Source organism: Panthera tigris, chromosome A1, assembly GCF_018350195.1.
Source record: "Panthera tigris isolate Pti1 chromosome A1, P.tigris_Pti1_mat1.1, whole genome shotgun sequence".
NCBI classification, from domain to species: Eukaryota; Metazoa; Chordata; class Mammalia; order Carnivora; family Felidae; genus Panthera; species Panthera tigris.
In genome coordinates, this window is record NC_056660.1 from 108,285,492 (window position 1) to 108,306,156 (window position 20,665).

Below are 20,665 nucleotides of genomic sequence, written 5' to 3' on the forward strand. Positions count from 1 at the left end.
CTGGAGCCTGCTTCAGACTTTGGTCTCCCTCTGTCTCTGCCCCTCCCTCGCTCACACTCTTTCTCTCTCTCAAAAATAAGCATTAATAAAAAAAAGAAATACACACAATTCAAAAAATTTCCCTACTACGTTTAAGGTAACCTCTCTTAAACAGCGTTCCATGAAAACAGATAATAATGAGATTTATCTACCCGTCGGTAGTTCTAACTAAATTTTAGAGAAAACATCAAATGTATTTATATAAATGTATTTATTATGCAGTCATCTTCATTTAAGAAATCAAAGGTACTCTCTAAGACATCAGGAAGCTGCAACTACAAGAAAGCATGTTCCTTTACCAATTAATCCCTCCATTGAAAATTGCATATTGCTCAGTGACTGCTTGTCTTGTGTGACTTGTCCAATACAGTATTCCCAGTTTACATATATTCAACATAACTGAGGAGGTGAAATTTGAGTTGAGTCCTGAAGAATGACAGTAGTTTTGAGTTGGGGCTGAGGGGATAAACACAATGGTAGAGAGAGGTAGGGGAAGGAAGGAAGGAGCTATAAAGTTCATTTCAATCAAAGGAAAGAACAATGGTATGGAGCAAACAGCAAGGTATTTACTGGCATCTACTGACTTGCTACTCTCATGTGTATGAACCAAACAAACAGCTTTTTCTCTCACTCCTGTCACCATTCTCAGCAATTTCATCACGCAAGTTGATAACTCATCTAACTAACTAACCCTCCTGCAATTTTCAGTGGTTGACCTTTGCATTTTCAATAACTTTTTCGCTTCATGGTATTTTAGTCATTCTGTGATCAAACATAGCTCTTACCATCAACAGAAATTACAGAATCACCAATTTGAATAGCTTCTTATATCCTTCCAACCTATGTTCAATTATGTTCATGAAATCAACTCCCCTCCATTGAAATTTCCAATTTACTGATCCTACCATTCTATCTTGATACATTACCCTTCTCCTGTCTTATTCCTTCCTCATCTACCAACATCTATCCTTGTAATTACGTGTGATCCCTTCTTCTATCACAGATATCTGACAAACCCCCAGCCCTAGATGACTCCTGATATCAATATCTTCTGTACCTCCACTGCAGCTGAGTGCTGGGAAAACCATACAATCTGGCATATCAAAGTCACCACAAACTCAAAAGGAGTAGCCACAGACTGGCAACTCTTCTGCATTTCTCTAGCTTCTCATGATTATGTCACTCTCTTCCCATTTTCCTGAAACCTCTGGTCTCCTTCCTTCTCCCATTCTCAGCTGACAGCCTTACCTCACACTTCCCCACAACAACAGAGGTAATCAAACGGACATGACCATTAAGGACTCAATTTTGGGGGCCTGGTGCAAACTAAAAATGTGGGGTTCCTTGTTTAAAAAACTATTAAACATGTCAAGGCAAGAGAGCATTAAATGAAATGTGGGATCCTTCTAAGCACAAAGCCCATGCTGCTACCACTATTTTTACAAATATACCACAATGGTAATATCTCTACTCTTATTTTAAATTTTTTTTCACATTTATTTATTTTTGAGAGAGAGAGAGAAAGAGTGTGAGCGGGGGAGGGGCAGAGAGAGAGGGAGATACAGAATCTGAAGCAGCTCCAGGCTCTGAGCTGTCAGCACAGAGCCCAACGCAGGGCTCGAACCCATAAGCTGTGAGGTCATGACCTGAGCCGAAGTCAGACACTTAACCAACTAAGCCACCCAGCCACCCCTCTCTACTCTTTCAAAGGCCAGTTCCTCCACTTGTATTCTGGATCCCATCTTTCCTCATCTTTTCAAAGACTTCTCTCTTCCCCTAATTGTATACGAAGTTTGTTGGGGTTTTTAAAAACAGCTTTATTGAGATATAATTCACATACCATAAAACTCGTTCACTTTAAGAGTAAAATCAATGTTTTTTAGTATGTTCACAGGGTTGTACAACCACTATAGCCTAATTTTAGAACATTTTTGTCCCTCCTAAAAGAAACTCTGTTCCCATTAGCAGTACATCTGCTAATGGAGTAAAAACAAAACAAAACATGTTTCCTCTGACCCTGCCTCTCCTTCTAATTACTGTGCTTTTTCTTAATTCCCCTTCAGAGTCAAGCTCTATATGTAATCATTACTTCCTCACTTCTTTTTTCTTTTTTTCCACCTTTATTGAGGAAAAATTGACAAATATAATTGTATATATGTGAAGTGTACAAGTAACAGTATATACATATACACTGTTGAATGATAACCAAGATCAAGATAATTAATATATCCACCATCTGACATATTAATTTTGTGTGTGTGTGAGAAAGTTTAGAATCTACTCTCAGTAACTTACAAGTATGTAACGGTGTATTATGATCATCATTATGCCATACATCAGATCTTCAGAACTTACTCTCATTATGACTGAAAGTTTGTACCTTTAGACATACATCTCCCCATTTCCCTAGACTCCTAGCCTCTGGCAACTACCATTGTATTTTCTATTCTTTGTTTCTATTCTTTGTTTTGTTTTTTGGGTATTTTTGGGTTTTGCTTGTTTTTTAGGATTCCACATATAAGTGATACCATGCAGTATTTGTCTTCCTCTAGTTTATTTCATTTAGCATAATGCCCTTCAGGTTCATATATGGCAAGATTGTAAATGGCAAGATTTTCTTCTTTTTTTATAACCAAATAATATTCCATTATCTGTATCTATATATCTATATCTATATCTATATCACTTTCTTTACCCATTCATCTATTGAAGGACATTTAGGCTGTTTCCATATCTTGGCTATTGAGAATAATACTGCAGTGAACATGGGAGTGCAGCTATCTCCCTGAGATACTGATTGCATTTCCTTTTCCTTTGGATCTATACCCAGAAGTAACACTATAGGATATAGTTCTATTTTTAATAGTAACAGTAGTTTTATTTTTAATTTTATGAGGACCCACCATATGGTTCTCCACAATACTTGTACCAGTTTACATTCCCACTAACAGTATTTAAGCTGTTAAGTATTTTTTGCACATCTTTGCCAAAATTTGCTCTTATCTTTCTGCTAATAGCCATCCTACCAGATATGAGGTGATATCTCATTGTGGTTTGCATTTCCATTTCTCAGATTATTAGCGATATTGAGCACTTTTTCATGTACGTTTTGACAACTTTTACATCTTCTTTGGGAGAATATCTATTCCGGTATTTTGCACGTTTTTAAATTGGATTATGTATTTGCTTTTTTGTTACTGAATTGTATAGGATCTTTAACTATTTTGAATATTAACCCCTTATAAGATATATGATTTGTAAATATTTTCTCTCATTCTTTGGGTTGCTTTTCCAATTAATTGTTTTATTAAAAAATAAGTTTATTTATTATAAATTTATTAATTCCTTTGCTGTATAGAAGCTCTTTAATTAGATGTTGTCTCACTTTAGTTTTTCTTGCATGCTCCTTTCGTGTCTTATCAAAGAAATCGTTGCCAAGACCAATGTCAAGGACGTTTTTCCCTACGTTTTCTTCTAGGAGTTTTATATTTTCAGGTTTTATATTTACATCCTTAATCCATTTTGAGTTAATTTTTGTGAGTGGTATAAGATAGGGGTCCCGTCTCATTCTTCTGCATGTGGATATCCAATTTTCCCATTACCATTTATTGAAGAGATTATCCTTTCCCCAGTTTATGTTCTTGGCACCCTTGTCAAAAATAAGTTGGCTGGGGGCGCCTGGGTGGCGCAGTCGGTTAAGCGTCCGACTTCAGCCAGGTCACGATCTCGCGGTCCGTGAGTTCGAGCCCCGCGTCAGGCTCTGGGCTGATGGCTCGGAGCCTGGAGCCTGTTTCCGATTCTGTGTCTCCCTCTCTCTCTGCCCCTCCCCCGTTCATGCTCTGTCTCTCTCTGTCCCAAAAATAAATAAAAAACGTTGAAAAAAAAAATTAAAAAAAAAAATAAGTTGGCTGTATATATGTGGGATTATTTCTGGGCTCTCTATTCTGTTCCACTGGTATATGTGCCAGTGCTGTACTATTTCCATTCTACAGATTTGTAATATATACTGAAATCAAGAAATGTGATATCTCCAGTTTTGTTCTTCTTTCTCAAGATTGCTTTGGCTACTTGGGGGTCTTATATGGTTCCACACAAATTTGAGGAGAGTTTTTCTATTTCTGAGAAAAAATGTGATTGGAATTTTGAAAGGACAGCATTGGCTGTGTAGATTGCTTTGGGTAGATGGACATTTTCACAATATTAATTCTTCCAATCTAAAAACATGCAATATCTTCCCATTTCTTTGTGTCCTCTTCGATTTCTTTCATCACTGCCTTAGAGTTTATAGTGTACAGGTCTTTTACCCCCTTGGTTAAATTTATCTCTAAGTATTTTATTGTTTTTGATGAGATTCTAAATGGGATTTTTAAAGAAAAAACACAGTTCTTTCCTCCACTGAGTATTTCTCTTATGAGTCTCCTTTACTACTCATTCAAAACACTCACACTTCTGATACTTCTGGTCACTACATGTGTTGGGAGTTTTCCCCACAACAAAATTTCTCTGCAACACCAGCTAGATGTCCTACAATTCAACTCGATTCTAACACTGTTTACCTGGAGATAATATCAGATCCCACAGGTTAAAGGCTTAGTCCCACAAGACTGCTCCCATAGTAATCCAGATGCCAATCACAAGTAGTAGGTCCCCAGGTTATCCTCAAGTTCTATACAATTTGGCAACAAATTGGAAGCCCCCATCACCCTATCCTCAGGTTCAATTAGTTTGCTAGGGCAAATCACATAACCCAGGGAAACACTTACATTTACTAATTTATTAAAGGATATATACTAATATAGAGTGAGGTCTGGGAGGGTCCCAAACATAAGAACTCACCAACCTAGAAGCTCTTCAAATCTCCTTCTATTAGAATTTTTATGGAGGGTTCCTCATGTAGGCATAATCAATTACTAACTTCATTCCAGCTCCTTTCCCCTCTTTGGAGAAGGGAGTGACTGGGTTGAAAATTTCAAGCTTTTAATTATGGCGTGGCCTTCCTGATGACCAGGTCCATCTAGGAGCCACAAAGGAGTCCACCCAGAGTTGTCTCATGAACAGAAGATCCTCTAGTATTCTTATAACTTAGGGATTTACAAGGGTTTTAGGAGCCTTGTGTCAGGGATGGGGTCAAAAAAAATATTAAAACAAGAGACGCTCCTGGTGTTCTTAACACTTAGGAAATTACAAGCACTTAGGAGCTGTGTGCCAGGAAATGGGGATGAAGACCAAAATATATATTTCCTCTTATCTCACAGGATTGCTTTCTGATTTCTGTTTCAAATAGTTTAATGCTAGTGTATAAGAAAATAACAAATTGTTGTATGTTGATTTTGTATTCTGCAACTTTACAGAATTTATCCATTAGTTCTGACAGTTTTTTGGTAGAGTCTTTAGGGTTTTCAATATATAATATCATGCCATCCACAAAGAGATAATTTCCCTTCTTCCTTTCCTATATGCATGATTTTTACTTCTTTTTCTTATCAAACTGCTCTGGCTAAAATGTGCAGTACTATACTGAATAGAAGTGGCAAGAGTGAACATCTTTTCTTATTCCTGATCTTAGAGGAAAAACTTTTAACTTTTCACCACTGAGTATGATATAAGCTATGGGCTTGTCATATGTAGCCTTTATTATGTTGAGGTATGTTCCTTCTATACCTAATTTGTTGAAAGTTTCTATTATGAAAGGATGTTGAATTTTGTCCAACGCTTTTCTGCATCTATTGAAATGATATGCTTTCTATCCTTCATTCTGTTAATGTGGTGTATCTCATTAACTGATTCTCTTATGTTGAACTATACTTTCATACCAGGGATAAATCCTATTTGATTGTGAAATATGATGTTTTCAATTCGCTCTTGAATTTGGTTTGCTAGTGTTTTGTTGAGGATTGTTATCTACGTTCATCAGGAATATTGGCCCGTAATTTTCTTTTCCTTTAGTGTCCTTTCCTGGAGTTGGTATCACAATAAAAGCTGTCCTTGTAAAATGAGTTTGGAAGTGTTCCTTCCTCTTCAGTTTTTAGAAAAGTTTGAGAAGGACTGATATTAATTCTTCTTTAAACATTTAAACATTAGATGAGGCACCTGAGTGTCTCAGTTGGTTGAGCGTCCAACTCTCGATTTCAGCTCAGGTCATGATCCCAGGGTTGTGAGACTGAACCCCACATCAGGCTCTGTGCTGAATGTGGAACCTGCTTAAGACTCTCTCTCTCTCTCTCTCTCTCTCTCTCTCTCTCTCTCTATCCAAAGGGAGCCAATTCCCGTCACTGAACTTGCTTGCCACCGTGCAAACGCCCACCGCTGTGCTTCTGTGGATCCATCCCTCCGACAGGCCTGCTTCCCTCCCGGTGCTGTGGGGCCCCTCCCACAAGGGACCACCGAAGGCAAAGCTAGCTAAGCCTGCCCCTCCCGCCCCTGTGCACCTTGCAGAACCACCTGGCTAATACGCCCTTGACCAGATCCCATCAAAGCAGCACCACAAGCCTGGCAGTATGCAAGTAGCCCAGACAGGGCCACACCACTCCACAGTGAGTCCTGCCCCTGGGAGAGGGGAAGATGAGGTACACACCAGTCTGACTGTGGCCCCAGTGGTGGGCTGGGGGCAGACATCAGGTCTGACTGTGGCCCTGACACAAGTTACTGCTAACAGCACAGGGGAAGTGTCCTGCAGTTTGGAGTTACCACAAGGACTACCCAAAATGATGAAATGGAATAATTATCCTCAAAAGAAACTCCAGGAAGTAGCGACAGCTAATGAATTGATCAAAAACGATTTAAGCAATATAACAGAACAAGAATTTAGAATAGTAGTCATAAAATTAATTGCTGGGTTTGAAAACAGCATAGAGGACAGCAGAGAATCTATTGCTACAGAGATCAAGGGACTAAGAAATAGTCATGGGGAGCTAAAAAATGCTATAAATGAGCTGCAAAATAAAATGGAGGCAGCCATAGCACGGATTGAAGAGGCAGAGGAGAGAATAGGTGAATTAGAAGATAAAATTATGGAAAAAGAGGAAGCTGAGAAAAAGAGAGATAAAAAAATCCAGGAGTATGAGGGGAGAATTAGATAACTAAGTGATGCAATCAAATGGAACAATATCCATATCATAGGAATTCCAGAAGGAGAGAGAGAAAGGGGCTGAAGGTATACTTGAACAAATTATAGCTGAGAACTTCCCTGATCTGGGGAAGGAAAAAGGCATTGAAATCCAAGAGGCACACAGAACTCCCTTCAGATGTAACTTGAATCGATCTTCTGCACAACATATCATAGTGAAACTGGCAAAATACAAAGATAAAGAGAAAATTCTCAAAACAGCTAGGAGTAAACATGCTGCCAGAAAGGAATGGCAGGAAATCTTCAATGTGATGAACAGAAAAAAATATGCAGCCAACACTCCTTTATCCAGCAAGTCTGTCATTTAGAATAGAAGGAAGGAGACATAAAGGTCTTCCTAAACAAACAAAAACTAAAGGAATTTACCACCACTAAACCAGCCCTACAAGAGATCCTAAGGGGGATCCTGTGAGACAAAGTGCCAGAGACATCAGTACAAGCATGAAACCTACAGACATCATAATGACACTAAACCCCTATCTTTCATAATAACACTGAATGTAAATGGACTAAATGCGCCAACCAAAAGACATAGGGTATCAGAATGGATAAAAAAACAAGACCCATCTATTTGCTATCTACAAGAGACTCATTTTAGACACAAAGATAACTTCAGATTGAAAGTAAGGGGATGGAGAAGTATCTATCATGCTACTGGAAGTCAAAAGAAAGCTGGAGTAGCCATACTTATATCAGACAAACTAGACTTTAAATTAAAGGCTGTAACAAGAGATGAAGAAGGACATTATATAATAATTACAGGGTCTATCTATCAGGAAGAGCTAACAATTATAAATGTCTATGCACCAAATACGGAAGCCCCCAAATATATAAAACAATTAATCACAAACATAAAGCAACCTTATTGATAAGAATGTAGTAATTGCAGGGGACTTTAATACCTCACTTAGAGCAATGGATAGATCATCTAGACACAGAATCAATAAAGAAACAAGGGCCCTGAATGATACATTGGATCAGATGGACTTGACAGATATATTTAGAACTCTGCATCCCAAAGCAACAGAATATAATTTCTTCTCGAGTGTACATGGAAGATTTTCTAAGAGAGATCACATACTGGGTCACAAAATAGCCCTTCATAAGTATAAAAGAATTGAGATCATACCATGCACTCTTTCAGACCACAAGGCTATGAAACTTTAAATCAACCAAGAAAAAGTCTGGAAAACCTCCAAAAGCATGGAGGTTAAAGAACACCCTACTAAAGAATGAAGGGGTCAACCAGGAAATTAGAGAAGAAATTTAAAAATATATGGAAACAAATGAAAATGAAAATACAATAATCCAAACACTTTGGGATGCAGCGAAGGCAGTCCTGAGAGGAAAATACATCGCAATCCAGGCCTATCTCAAGAAACAAGAAAAATCCCAAATACAAAATCTAACAGCACACCTAAAGGAAATAGAAGCAGAACAGCAAAGAACCCCAAACCCAGCAGAAGAAGAGAGATAATAAAGATCAGGGCAGAAATAAACCATATAGAATCTAAAAAAACTGTAGAGCAGATCAATGAAACCAAGAGTAGGTTTTTTGACAAAATAAACAAAATTGATAAACCTCTAGCCAGGCTTCTCAAAAAGAAAAGGGAGAGGACCCAAATAGATAAAATCATGAATGAAAATGGAATTATTACAACCAGTCCCTCAGAAATACAAGCAATTATCAGGGAATACGAGGAAAAATTATATTCCAACAAACTGGACAACCTGGAAGAAATGGACAAATTCCTAAGCACCCACACACTTCCAAAACTCAAACAGGAAGAAATAGAAAACTTGAGCAGACCCATAACCAGCAAATAAATTGAATCAGTTATCAAAAGTCTCCCAACAAATAAGAGTCCGGGACCAGATGGCTTCCCTGGGGAAGTCTACCAGACATTTAGAGCAGAGATAATACGTATCCTTCTCAAGCTGTTCCAAAAAATAGAAAGGGAAGGAAAACTTCCAGACTCATTCTATGAAGCCAGCATTACTTTGATTCCCAAACCAGACAGAAACCCCACAAAAAAAGAGAACTACAGGCCAATATCCCCGATGAATATGGATGCAAAAATTCTCAACAAGACACTAGCAAATCGAATTCAACAGCATATAAGAATTAATCACCATGATATATTGGGATTCATTCCTGGGATGCAGGGCTGGTTCAACATTCGCAAATCAATCAATGTGATACATCGCATTAATAAAAGAAAAGATAAGAACCATATGATCCTGTCAATCGATGCAGAAAAAGCATTTGACAAAATTCAGCACCCTTCCTTAATAAAAACCCTCAAGAAAGTCAAGATAGAAGGAACATACTTACACATCATAAAAGCCACTTATGAAAAGCCCACAGATAATATCATCCTAAATGGGGAAAAACCGAGAGCTTTCCGCCTGAGATCAGGAACACGACAGGGATGTCCACTCTCACCGCTGTTGTTTAACATAGTGTTGGAAGTTCTAGCATCAGCAATCAGACAACAAAAGGAAATCAAAGGCATCAAAATTGGCCAAGATGAAGTCAAGCTTTCACTTTTTGCAGATGACATGATATTATACATGGAAAACCCAAAAGACTCCACCAAAAGTCTACGAGACTGACACATGAATTCAGCGAAATCGCAGGATACAAAATCAATGTACGGAAATCAGGTGCATTCTTACATACTAATAATGAAGCAACAGAAAGAGTAATAAAGAAACTGATCCCATTCACAATGGCACCAAGAATCATAAAATAACCTAGAAATAAACCTAACCAAAGATGCAAAAGATCTGTATGCTGAAAACTATAGAAAGCTGATGAATGAAATTGAAGAAGATATAAAGAAATGGAAAAACATTCCGTGCTCATGGATTGGAAGAATAAATATTGTTAAAATGTCAATACTCCCAAAGCTATCTACACATTCAATGCAATCCCAATCAAAATTGCACCAGCATTCTTATTGAAGCTAGAACAAGCAATCCTAAAATTTGTATGGAACCACAAAAGACCCCGAATAGCCAAAGTAATATTGAAGAAGACCAAAGCAGGAGGCATCACAATCTCAGACTTTAGCCTCTACTACAAAGCTGTCATCATCAAGACAGCATGGTATTGGCACAAAAACAGACACATAGATCAGTGGAATCGAATAGAGACTCCAGAATTGGACCCACAAAAGTATGGCCAACTAATCTTTGACAAAGCAGGAAAGAATATCCAATGGACAAAAGACAGTCTCTTTAACAAATGGTGCTGAGAGAACTGGACAGCAACATGCAAAGAATGAAACTAGACCACTTTCTTATACCACTCACAAAAATAAACTCAAAATGGATAAAGGACCTGAATGTAAGACAGGATACCATCAAAACCCTAGAGGAGAAAGCAGGAAAAAACCTCTCTGACCTCAACCGCAGCAATTTCTTACTTGACACATCCCCAAAGGCAAGGGAATTAAAAACAAAAATGAACTATGAGGACCTCATGAAGATAAAAAGCTTCTGCACTGCAACAGAAACAATCAACAAAACTAAAATGCAACCAACAGAATAGGAAGATATTTGCAAATGACATATCAGACAAAGGGCTAGTAACCAAAATCTATAAAGAACTCACCAAATTCCACACCTGAAAAACAAATAATCCAGTGAAGAAATGGGCAGAAAACATGAACAGACAATTCTGTAAAGAAGACATCCAGATGGCCAAGAGGTACATGAAAAGATGCTAATGTCACTCCTCATCAGGGAAATACAAATCAAAACCACACTCAGATACCACATCATGCCAGTCAGAGTGGCTAAAATGAACAAATCAGGAGACTATAGATGCTGGAGAGGATGTGGAGAAACAGGAACCCTCTTGCACTGTTGGTGAGAATGCAAACTGGTGCAGCCGCTCTGGAAAACTGTGGAGGTTCCTCAAAAAATTAAAAATAGATCTACCCTATGACCCAGCAATAGCACTGCTAAGAATTTACCCAAGGGATACAGGAGTGCTGATGCATAGGGGCACTTGTACCCCAATGTTTATAGCAGCACTTTCAACAATAGCCAAATTATGGAAAGAGCCTAAATGTCCATCAACTGACGAATGGATAAAGAAGTTGTGGTTTATAAACACAATGGAATACTACATGGCAATGAGAAAGAATGAACTATGGCCTTTTGTAGCAACATGGATGGAACTGGAGAGTGTTATGCTAAGTGAAATCAGTCATACAGAGAAAGACAGATACCATATGTTTTCACTCCTATGTGGATCCTGAGAAACTTAACAGAAGACCATGGGGGTGGGGAAGGGAAAAAAAGTTAGAGAGGGAGGGAGCCAAACCATAAGAGACCCTTAAAAACTGAAAATAAACTGAGGGTTGATGGGGGGGTGGGATGGAGGGGAAAGTGGGTGATAGGCATTGAGGAGGGCACCTGTTGGGATGAGCACTGAGTGTTGTATGGAAACTAATTTGACAATAAATTTCATAGTAAAAAAAAAAAAAGATTTTCTCTCTTTCTCTGTCTGCCCCTCTTCCACAGCTCATGCTCTCTCTCTAAAATAATTTTTTTTTTTAAATTATACATTTGGTAGAATTCATCAGTGAAGTCATCTGGTGTCTCAATTGCCAGAGATTTTTTATTACTGATTCAGTCTCCTAGCTTTTTGTCTGTTCAGATTTTTTATTACTTAATTTTTCAGTCTAGGTAAGTTTCTATCTGTTTCTAGGAATTTATCCATATATTTATCTAATTTGTTTATGTATAATTACTCATGGTACTGTTATGTTCCTTTGTATTTCTGTGGTATGAACTGTAATGTCTCCTCTTTCATTATAATTTTATTAATTGGAGTAATCTTTCTTTCTTTTTTAAAGTTTATTTATTTATTTTGAGAGAGAGAGAGATAGAGAGAGAGAGGTAGAGGGAGAGATCAGAGAGAGAATCCCAAGCAGGTTCCACACTGCCGTGCAGAGCCCCACACAGGGCTTGAACTCACAAACTGTTTAGGACCTGAGTCAAAATCAAGCGTTGAGCATTTAAATGACTGAGCCACCCAGGCACCCCTCTTTCTTTCTTAAACTGGACAAAAGTTTTTCAATTGTTCATCTTTTAATAAAACTCTTAGTTTTGTTAATGATTCCTATTGTCTTTCTAATCTCTATTTCATTTATTTCTTCTTTAATTTTTATTTCTTTCCTTCTGCTAACTTTGGACTTTGTTCTTTTTCTAGTTCCTTGCAGTATAAGGTTACGTTGCTTATTTGAGACCTTAATTTTTTCTTAAGGACAGTATTTATCACTATAATGTTCTCTCTTGGGTTACTTTTGCAGCATCCCTTAAGTTTTGGTATGTTGTGTTTCCATTTTCATTTGTCTCAAGATATTTTTGGTATCTCTTTTGATTTCTTCTTTGACTCATTAGTTGCTCACAAATGTGTTAATTTTCACATATATGTGAATGTTCTCCCTTTCCCTTTTTTTAAGTGTCTTTGAGAGAAAGAGAGAAGGAGCATGAGTGGCTGAAGGGCAGAGAGACAGAATCCCAAGCAGGCTCTGATAGTTCAGACATGGGGCTCAAACCCATGAACCATGAGATCATGAGCTGAGTCAAAACCAAGAGTCGGTAGCTTAACTGACAGAGCCACCCAGACACCCTCCCCCCTTTCCTTCTGTTACAAATTTTTAGTGTCATGCCAATGTGTTCAGAAAAGATAGTTGATATAATTTCAATCTTTTTAAATTTGGTAAGACTTGTTTTGTGCCACAACATGTAATCTATCCTAGAGCATGTTCCATGTGCACTGAGAAGAATGTGGACTCTATTGTTGTTAAATAAAATGTTTTGTATATGTCTGTTAGGTCCATTTGGTCTAAAGTGTTGTCCAAATCCATTATTTCCTCCATGATTTTCTCTCTGGATCATCTATTCATTGTTGAATAATAGGGTATCGAAGTATTCTACTATTATTGCATTGTTGTGTATTTCTGCCTTGAGACCTGTTAATGATTATGTAATATAATTAAGTGCTTCAGTATTGCGTCTGTATATATTTAACTTGTTATATCCTCTTGATGAATTGACCCCTTTATCATTATGTAATAACATTGTCTGTTATTACAGCTTTAACTTAAAATCTATTTAGTCTGATAAAAGTATACCTTTTATCATCAGGAGTATACTCCTGTTCTCTTCTAGTTTCCATTTCCATGGAATAATTTTTTCCATTCTTTCACTTTCAGCTTAATTGTCTTTAAAGCTTAAGTGAGTCTCTTGTAGGCAGCATGTAGTTGCGCTATTTTTTATTCCCCCACTTTGTGTCTTTTAAATGAAGAATTTTAATCATTTAAAGTAATTTTTGATAGGTAAGAACTTACTGATAGTAAGCACTATCATTTTTTAATTACTTTCTGATTGTTCTACAGTTCCTTTGTTCCCTTCTTCCTCTCTTGCTGTCTTTTTTATGAATGAATGATCTTTTTAAAATTTTTTAAAATGTTTTATTTATTTTTGAGAGAGAGACAGACTGCAGATAGGGGAGGGGCAGACAGAGAGAGGGAGACACAGATTCTGAAGCAGGCTCCAGGCTCTGAGCTGTCAGCACAAAGCCCGATGTGGGTTTTGAACTCATGAACTGTGAGATCATGACCTGAGCTGAAGTCGGATGCTCAACGGACTGGGACACTCAGGTGCCCCTCTTTATGAATGGATGATTTTTATAGTGGTATGCCTTGATTCTTTTCTCTTTATCATTTGTGAGTCTCTTAAAGACTTTGGCTTTGGGATTACCATAGGGCTTTCAAAATACTTGTAATAGTCTATTTTAAGATGATAACAAATCAACTTCAACTGCACAAAAATATTCTACTCCCCACCTCCACATATGTTTTATGTTTTTGGTGTCCCAATTTACTTCTTTTTATATGTTATATTTCCTTCTTTTCTATAACTCTTCAATCTATTCTAATCTGGCTTGTCTGTCACCAGTCCACTAAAATTATTCATGCTAGAGTCATTGGTTTCCTTCTTGATTGTGAATGCAACTGACTTTTAAAAAACTAACAAATTTTTTAGAGAAGTTTGAGGTTCACAGAAGAATTGAGCAAAATGCATAGAGTTCCCATATACCCCTTGACCATACTCATGCACAATCTCCCTTATTTAACATACTGCAACACAGTGTTACATTTATTAGGATAGATAAACTTATACTGGCATATTATTTTCCTTCTCCTTGAAGAACTTTCCTTAATATTTCTTAAAAGGAAGGCCTACTGGCAACAAATTATAAATTTTTGTTTGTCTGAGAAAATCTTTAATTGTCCTTCATTTTTGAAGGAGAATTTCACAGGGTATAGAATTCTAGCTTGGTTGTTTTTTTCTCTCAGCAAATATTTCACTTCAGTCTTTTATTTCTTAATAGTTTCTAAGGAGAGGTCTGTAATGCTTACCTTTGCTCTTCTATAAGTAAGGTGTTTTTCTCCCTCTGACTTCTTTAAAAATTTTTTTCTTTCTCTTTGATTTTCTGATGTTTGAATATAATAAATCTAGATGTAGTTTTGGGAGCATTTATCCTGTGTGGTATTCTGTGGACTTCCTGAATCTATGATTTGGTATCTGACAATAATTTTGGGAAATTCTGACTCATTATTGCTGCAAATGTTGCTTTTGTTCCTTTTTCTGTTTCTTTTCTTTCTGGAATTCCAATTATGTGTATGTCACACCTTTTGCAGTTGTTTCACAGTTATTGAATAGTCTGGTTTTTGTTTTGTTTTTTTGCTTTTTTTCTCTTTTTTCTCTTTGCTTTTCAGTTTTGGAAGTTTCTTCGGTCATATCCTCAAACTTAGGTATTCTTTCCTAAGTTGTGTCCAGTCTACTAATGAGTCCATCAAAGGCATTCTTTATTCTTGCTATAGTGTTTTTAATCTCTAGCATTTCTTTTTTGATCTTTCTTAGAACATCTATCTTTGTGTTTATATTATTCATCTGTTCTTGCATGTTGTCTACTTTTTCCTATAATGTCCTTAGCATATTAATCATAGTTATTTAAAAATTCTGGTCTGATAATTCTAATACTACTGCCACATCTGACTCTGATTCTGATGTTTATTCAGTCTCTCAGACTTTTTTTTGCCTTTTAATATGCCTTGTAATTTTTTGCTAAAAGGTAGACAAGATGTACTGGTTAACAGGAACTGTGGTAAATAGGCCTATAGTAATGTAGTGGTAAGATGTGCGGGGAGGGGAAGCAGTCATAGGGCTGTGATGACATCTTTTTTGTTTATTGTTTAGCCTGTGCTTCTGGATGGTAAAATTCACCAGTGTTTCTTGGTTCTCACACCTCCTTAGGTGGGACAGCACAGCTAGAGAGAGGTGTAGTTGTGTATTTCCTGTTCTTTTTTTAAGTTTATTTATTCATTTTGAGAGAGAGAGAGAGCAAGGGTGCACACGTGTTGGGGAGGAGCAGAGAGAGAGGGAGAGAGAGAATCCCAAGCAGGATCCGCACTGTCAATGCAGAGTCCCATGAGGGGCTTGAACTCACAAACTGTGAGATCATGACCTGAGCTGAAATCAAAAGTTGGACCCTTAACCAGATGAACTACCCAGGCTCCCCTGTAGTTGGGTATTTCCATTCCCCCATGTGGAAGTTAGAGGAAGCTAGAATTGGAGTATTTTTCTTTCCTCATTTGAAAAAGCAGAGCTGGCTGGAGTTGGGTACTTCCCTTCCCCCAGGTAGGATAGCCTCTGCTAAAATACCAGCAAATTAAGCTCTGGTAAAATATTTTCTTCTGATGGAAGGCTTTGTTAAGAATAAAATACTCCAGGGGCACCTGGGTGGCTCAGTTCGTTAAGCAAACAACTCTTGATTTTGGTTCAGGACATGATCTCAAGGTTTGTGGGATCAGGTTCCATGTTGGGCTCCATGCTGAGCATGGAGCCTGCTTGAGATTCATTCTCTCTCTCTCTCTCTCTCTCTCCCCCTCTCCCCTGCTTTATATTTCTCTCAAAATAAATAAAAAAATTTTAAAAAACATTAAAAAAGAACAAAAAAGAACAGAATATTCTAGTGTATTTCCAAATGGTTCTTTTTCCCTTCTCACTACTAAAAGCATGAGGGGATTTTTCTTTGATATTTACTGTGAGGACTTGGTAGAGGTCCCTCCTAGAAGTAAAGCTCATAAAAGTATTGAGGCCCCCTGATGACTGTGTTCCTCTTGAGTTTTTAACTCTCAGTGTTGTCCTCAGTGAGCCTCCAGCAACTCACCAATCACACTAGCACTGGTTCCCATTCCAGCACTGGTTCTCAGGGAGGTTTCCGTTCACACATTTCTGTTCCAGTAAGTCATGATTGTCTATATCCACTGACCTGTCTTTCCAAGTTTTACTGCAGCACTTTAGCCTATGACCTTATTTTTCTGACATGCCTAAAAAGAGTTGTTGATTTTTCACTTTGTTCAGCTTTTTACTTGTTAGGACAGAGAGGTGACTTCTAAGTTCCTTACGTGCTAGACCAGAAATTTGAAGTCCTCCAATTTTATAAAGTTCTTTATAACACTGGGATTCCAAGCAACATTCAGCATTGTTAACCACTCCCTCTTTTAGGAGTAAATGTTCTCCTCTCTTGTCTTCTATGATACCATATTCTGTTTATTTCCCTCCTTTTCTCTGTCCATTCTTACTTTTGTACCTGACCATAAAGCTTTCCAAGGAATGATCCTGGACTCTTGTCTCTTCCTCACTTGATAGATACTCATTCTTTCTAACATGCTTTCATCTATTTCTATGAATTTAAAACACTGTACACTTCTTTTCTGTCCTAACCTGCAGAGTTGTAGCCAATGGTCCTTCCAACATTTTCATTTTCAGGTGCCCTCAAACTTCCTGCCTTTCCTATCACAGTAAATAGCACCTTTATCCACCAAAGCTGGTTAATACAGAAACCTAGATGTCTTTTTTGATACCTCTCATTCTTTTACCCTCTATATCCGATTCTTGAACTCTATAGGCATAATTATCTTGAATCCATGCTTATTTTTCCATCTCTCCTACAAAAAACCCTAGTCAAAGGCACCACAATCTTTTTTTTTTTTTTAATGTTTACTTTTGAGAGATTGCGTGCAGGGGAGGGACAGAGGGAGAGGGAGACAGAGGATCCGAAGTGGGCTCTGCACTGACAGCAGACAGCCTGATGTAGGGCTTGAATTCACAAATCACGAGATCATGACCTGAGCCCAAATTGGACGCTTAACTGACTGAGCCACCTACGCGCCCCAAAGCCACCACAATCTTGCACCTAAAATATCTGCAACTTCATCCTACGGAGTCTTCCTACTGACAGTCTTGCCCTTTTGCAATTTTCTCCCCAATGTATACAATGACAGTAAAGTGTAGTGTAAAGAATACAGGATTAGATCCAGAAAGACCTGCCACAAACTCTTCAAACATACTAATTAATATCTAGATCTCATTTTTCTCAGCTATAAAATGGGTGGAAACAAAACAAAACAAAACAAAAACTTAGGTGATAGGAATGCTATAAGGAAAAGATACAATTTATAAAAAAAGTGCTTAGAATAATGCTTAGCATTGAATACTCACTCAAATAGTAGCTCTATTACATACAAAACAAAATTCAATTTCCTCCCCAAAGATCTCTAGACTCTAGGACTAAAGTACTAATTCACAAATATTCCTCAGCAGAAAACACTGCTGTGGACATACAGCAAATGTCTTATTTTCACCTTAAATGAATGTTTAATAGACATCCACTTATCCAAAAGGAATCTGGAAAATCTGTAAATTTCAATTCTCTTTCACTAAACCTATATAGAGTATATATTCAAGTAACAATAATATTAACTACTAAATTCAAAAAATATTTGAAATTATTGACTTAAATAACTGAAAAATAATTCCTATAAAACTGTTAGTTAAGAATATGCTCTGGGATGAGCACTGGGTATTGTATGGAAACCAATTTGACAATAAATTTCATATATTGAAAAAAAAAAAGAATATGCTCTATATTAATTAAAGTTATGGTTTATGTAGTTATTCTGCTTTAATACTTGCTTTTTTCTTTGTTTTTTCAGGTGCTGAAGGGTAAGTTTTCTCAGCAAGTAAAACTTCACAAGCTGCATTATCTGTAAAGAAAAAGATACTTCAATATTTTAATTATTTAACCTCTCCTTAACTATAAGTATAGAAAATAGAACTCAAATTTGAAAAACAAAACCCTGATTTCAATGACTGCATCTCTGTAATAGTTTCAGAAGAAAAACTTAATATATGTTGAATAATCTGACTTGCTATAGATAAGAGTCCCAGGTTTCATAGGAGTAAATAAGCTCTATGTAAAATATTTACTTTTCAATTAATAGAGAAAGGTGTGTGTGATTAAAATTCTTCATTAATTATCCTTTCATTTCCATATTCCTGTATTTTCAGGCTCTCTTGAAACTTCTCTACTGCAACTTTTCTATCAACATTTAAAAGATAGTCAGTACTCTTTGATCTTAACAAAAACTTTATCTGTACCCAATACCCCTTCATGCTATATCCCCTCTCTCCTCTTATCCACAGGCATGTCCACATTACTAACATAACTTCCTCTCCTCCTGTTTACTCCCAAACCCACAGCAATCTAATTTCAGGTCCCACAAATATGAGCAGAAACCTTTCCTGCCCTACCTTATTGGACATCAGTACAACAAGCATGAACATTTTCCCTCTGGTCCCTTTCATGGCTCCTACTCAGTCCTGACTCTTCTCTTTTTTTTCACTCTCCAGACTCAATCCAAAAAGCAACAAAAATCTTTTGACTGTCTGCTTTCTGCCAAAGTTACCTAGCATATGTACTTAATATGCAAATTTGGCTTTTCTTTGTTCTTAACACTAATACCTTGCTTTAAGGCAACAAGAGATTTCCCTTCGGATTATTTCAGTAGTTTTTCAATTTTGCCCCTCTGTACTCCACTACCCACGTTACATACCTAAAATACAAGTCTAATATCATCTGCTTAAAACTTCCCCAAGGCTTTCCACTTCATTCCAGTTAAAACTCAAGCTTTTTAACTTAGCATATAAAATCCTGATTTTTGTGATGCCTGCCTATAATACATATACATTCCCAGCCTCATTGCAGAGGCTAATTAGGTTTCTAGATACAAATAGGATACCCATTTAAATTTGAATTTCAGATGAGCAAGTAATTTTTTAGTATAAGTATATGCCATGTAATAGTACAAGCATATACAATATTTGTGACATAATTATATTAAAAATTATTTATCTGAATTCAAAATTAACTGACCATTCTGCATCTTTACTTGCTAAATCTGGCAACCATTGAGACTAACCACTTCACTCATCTTCATCTCCTCAAGTAGAGGGAAGTAGTAGGTTTCAGAATTCTGTAACAGATAAAATTGGTACCAAGGTTTGGTAATAGATTAAGTCTAAGAAGTAACAAAGAGGAAGGTGTCAAGAATGATCCCGATGTTTCCAGTCTGCTAAGCTACACTTGATAGATGGAAGACACTAGTGGAAGACCAAGTTAGGTCTTGGTTGTGACGATTCTCAGTCCTCAATTCCTGCTTTATTTATTCTCTTGGTAACTTTTGTTACAGCTACTTCTAAATGCTGAAGTGTTTCATTTACATTCTTTTTGCATGTTTGTTTTCTATGCCACTTCCTAGGTGATCTCATCTGATCCTATGGCTTTAAAACATTTATATTCTTGACTCCAGATATTTATTTATAGCTCCAGTCTCTGCCCTAAACTCCAGACTCCTGTATCACAAACTGCTCTCATTACATCTCTACTTGAAGGCTAATAAGTCTCTTAATGTTTTAATATTTTATTGAAGAACTCTACGTACACAATAGTAGGCACAAATCTTAAATATGTATGTATTCACCCATATAATCCCCACCCAAATCAAGGTATAAAATATTCCAACACGTCAAAAGTTTCCTATATGTTCCTTCCCATTCAGCACCCCCTTTCCAAAGATTACCACTATTCTTATTTCTACTATCCAAAATAGTCTTGCCTGTTCTTGAACTTCATATATATGGAATTACACAACACATACATGTTTTTGTCTGCATCATTTCATGAAACATTAGGTACAGGAGTAGAGAGATAAAATTCAATGTTGAAACCAAATTCTCTTTTTTTTAATATGAAATTTATTGTCAAATTGGTTTCCATACAACACCCAGTGCTCATCCCAAAAGGAAACCAAATTCTCTTAATCATCCTCCCAACTTGCTCTGTCCTCCAGTGCTTTCTCAAGAAATGATACCATCATTCATCCACTTGCTTAAACCAATAATTTTAGACTCTTCCTTGACATTTATTTTTCTCTTACCCAACATACAGATTAATCAGAAAATCCTAGTGCTTTGAAATATATTCCGGGGGCACCTGGGTGGCTCAGTTGGTTAAGCATCCAACTTCGGTCAGGTCATGATCTCACAGTCCATGAGTTCGAGCCCTAC

At 37.0% G+C, this 20,665-nt stretch overlaps 1 protein-coding gene across 5 annotated transcripts in view; it reads right to left on the minus strand.

Moving 5' to 3' along the window:
* MEIKIN (meiotic kinetochore factor) overlaps window positions 1-20,665 on the minus strand; it is a 78,925-nt gene that overhangs the window by 30,382 nt on the left and 27,878 nt on the right. For all 5 annotated transcript variants that reach the window (XR_006208470.1, XM_042958892.1, XM_042958903.1 and 2 more), the window contains exon 9: window positions 18,233-18,303. Coding sequence is in view for 4 of the 5 variants with exons in the window: in XM_042958892.1 (XP_042814826.1) it covers window positions 18,233-18,303 (71 nt within the window). In the remaining variant the exon portion in view is untranslated. The remainder of the gene's footprint in view (window positions 1-18,232; window positions 18,304-20,665) is intronic.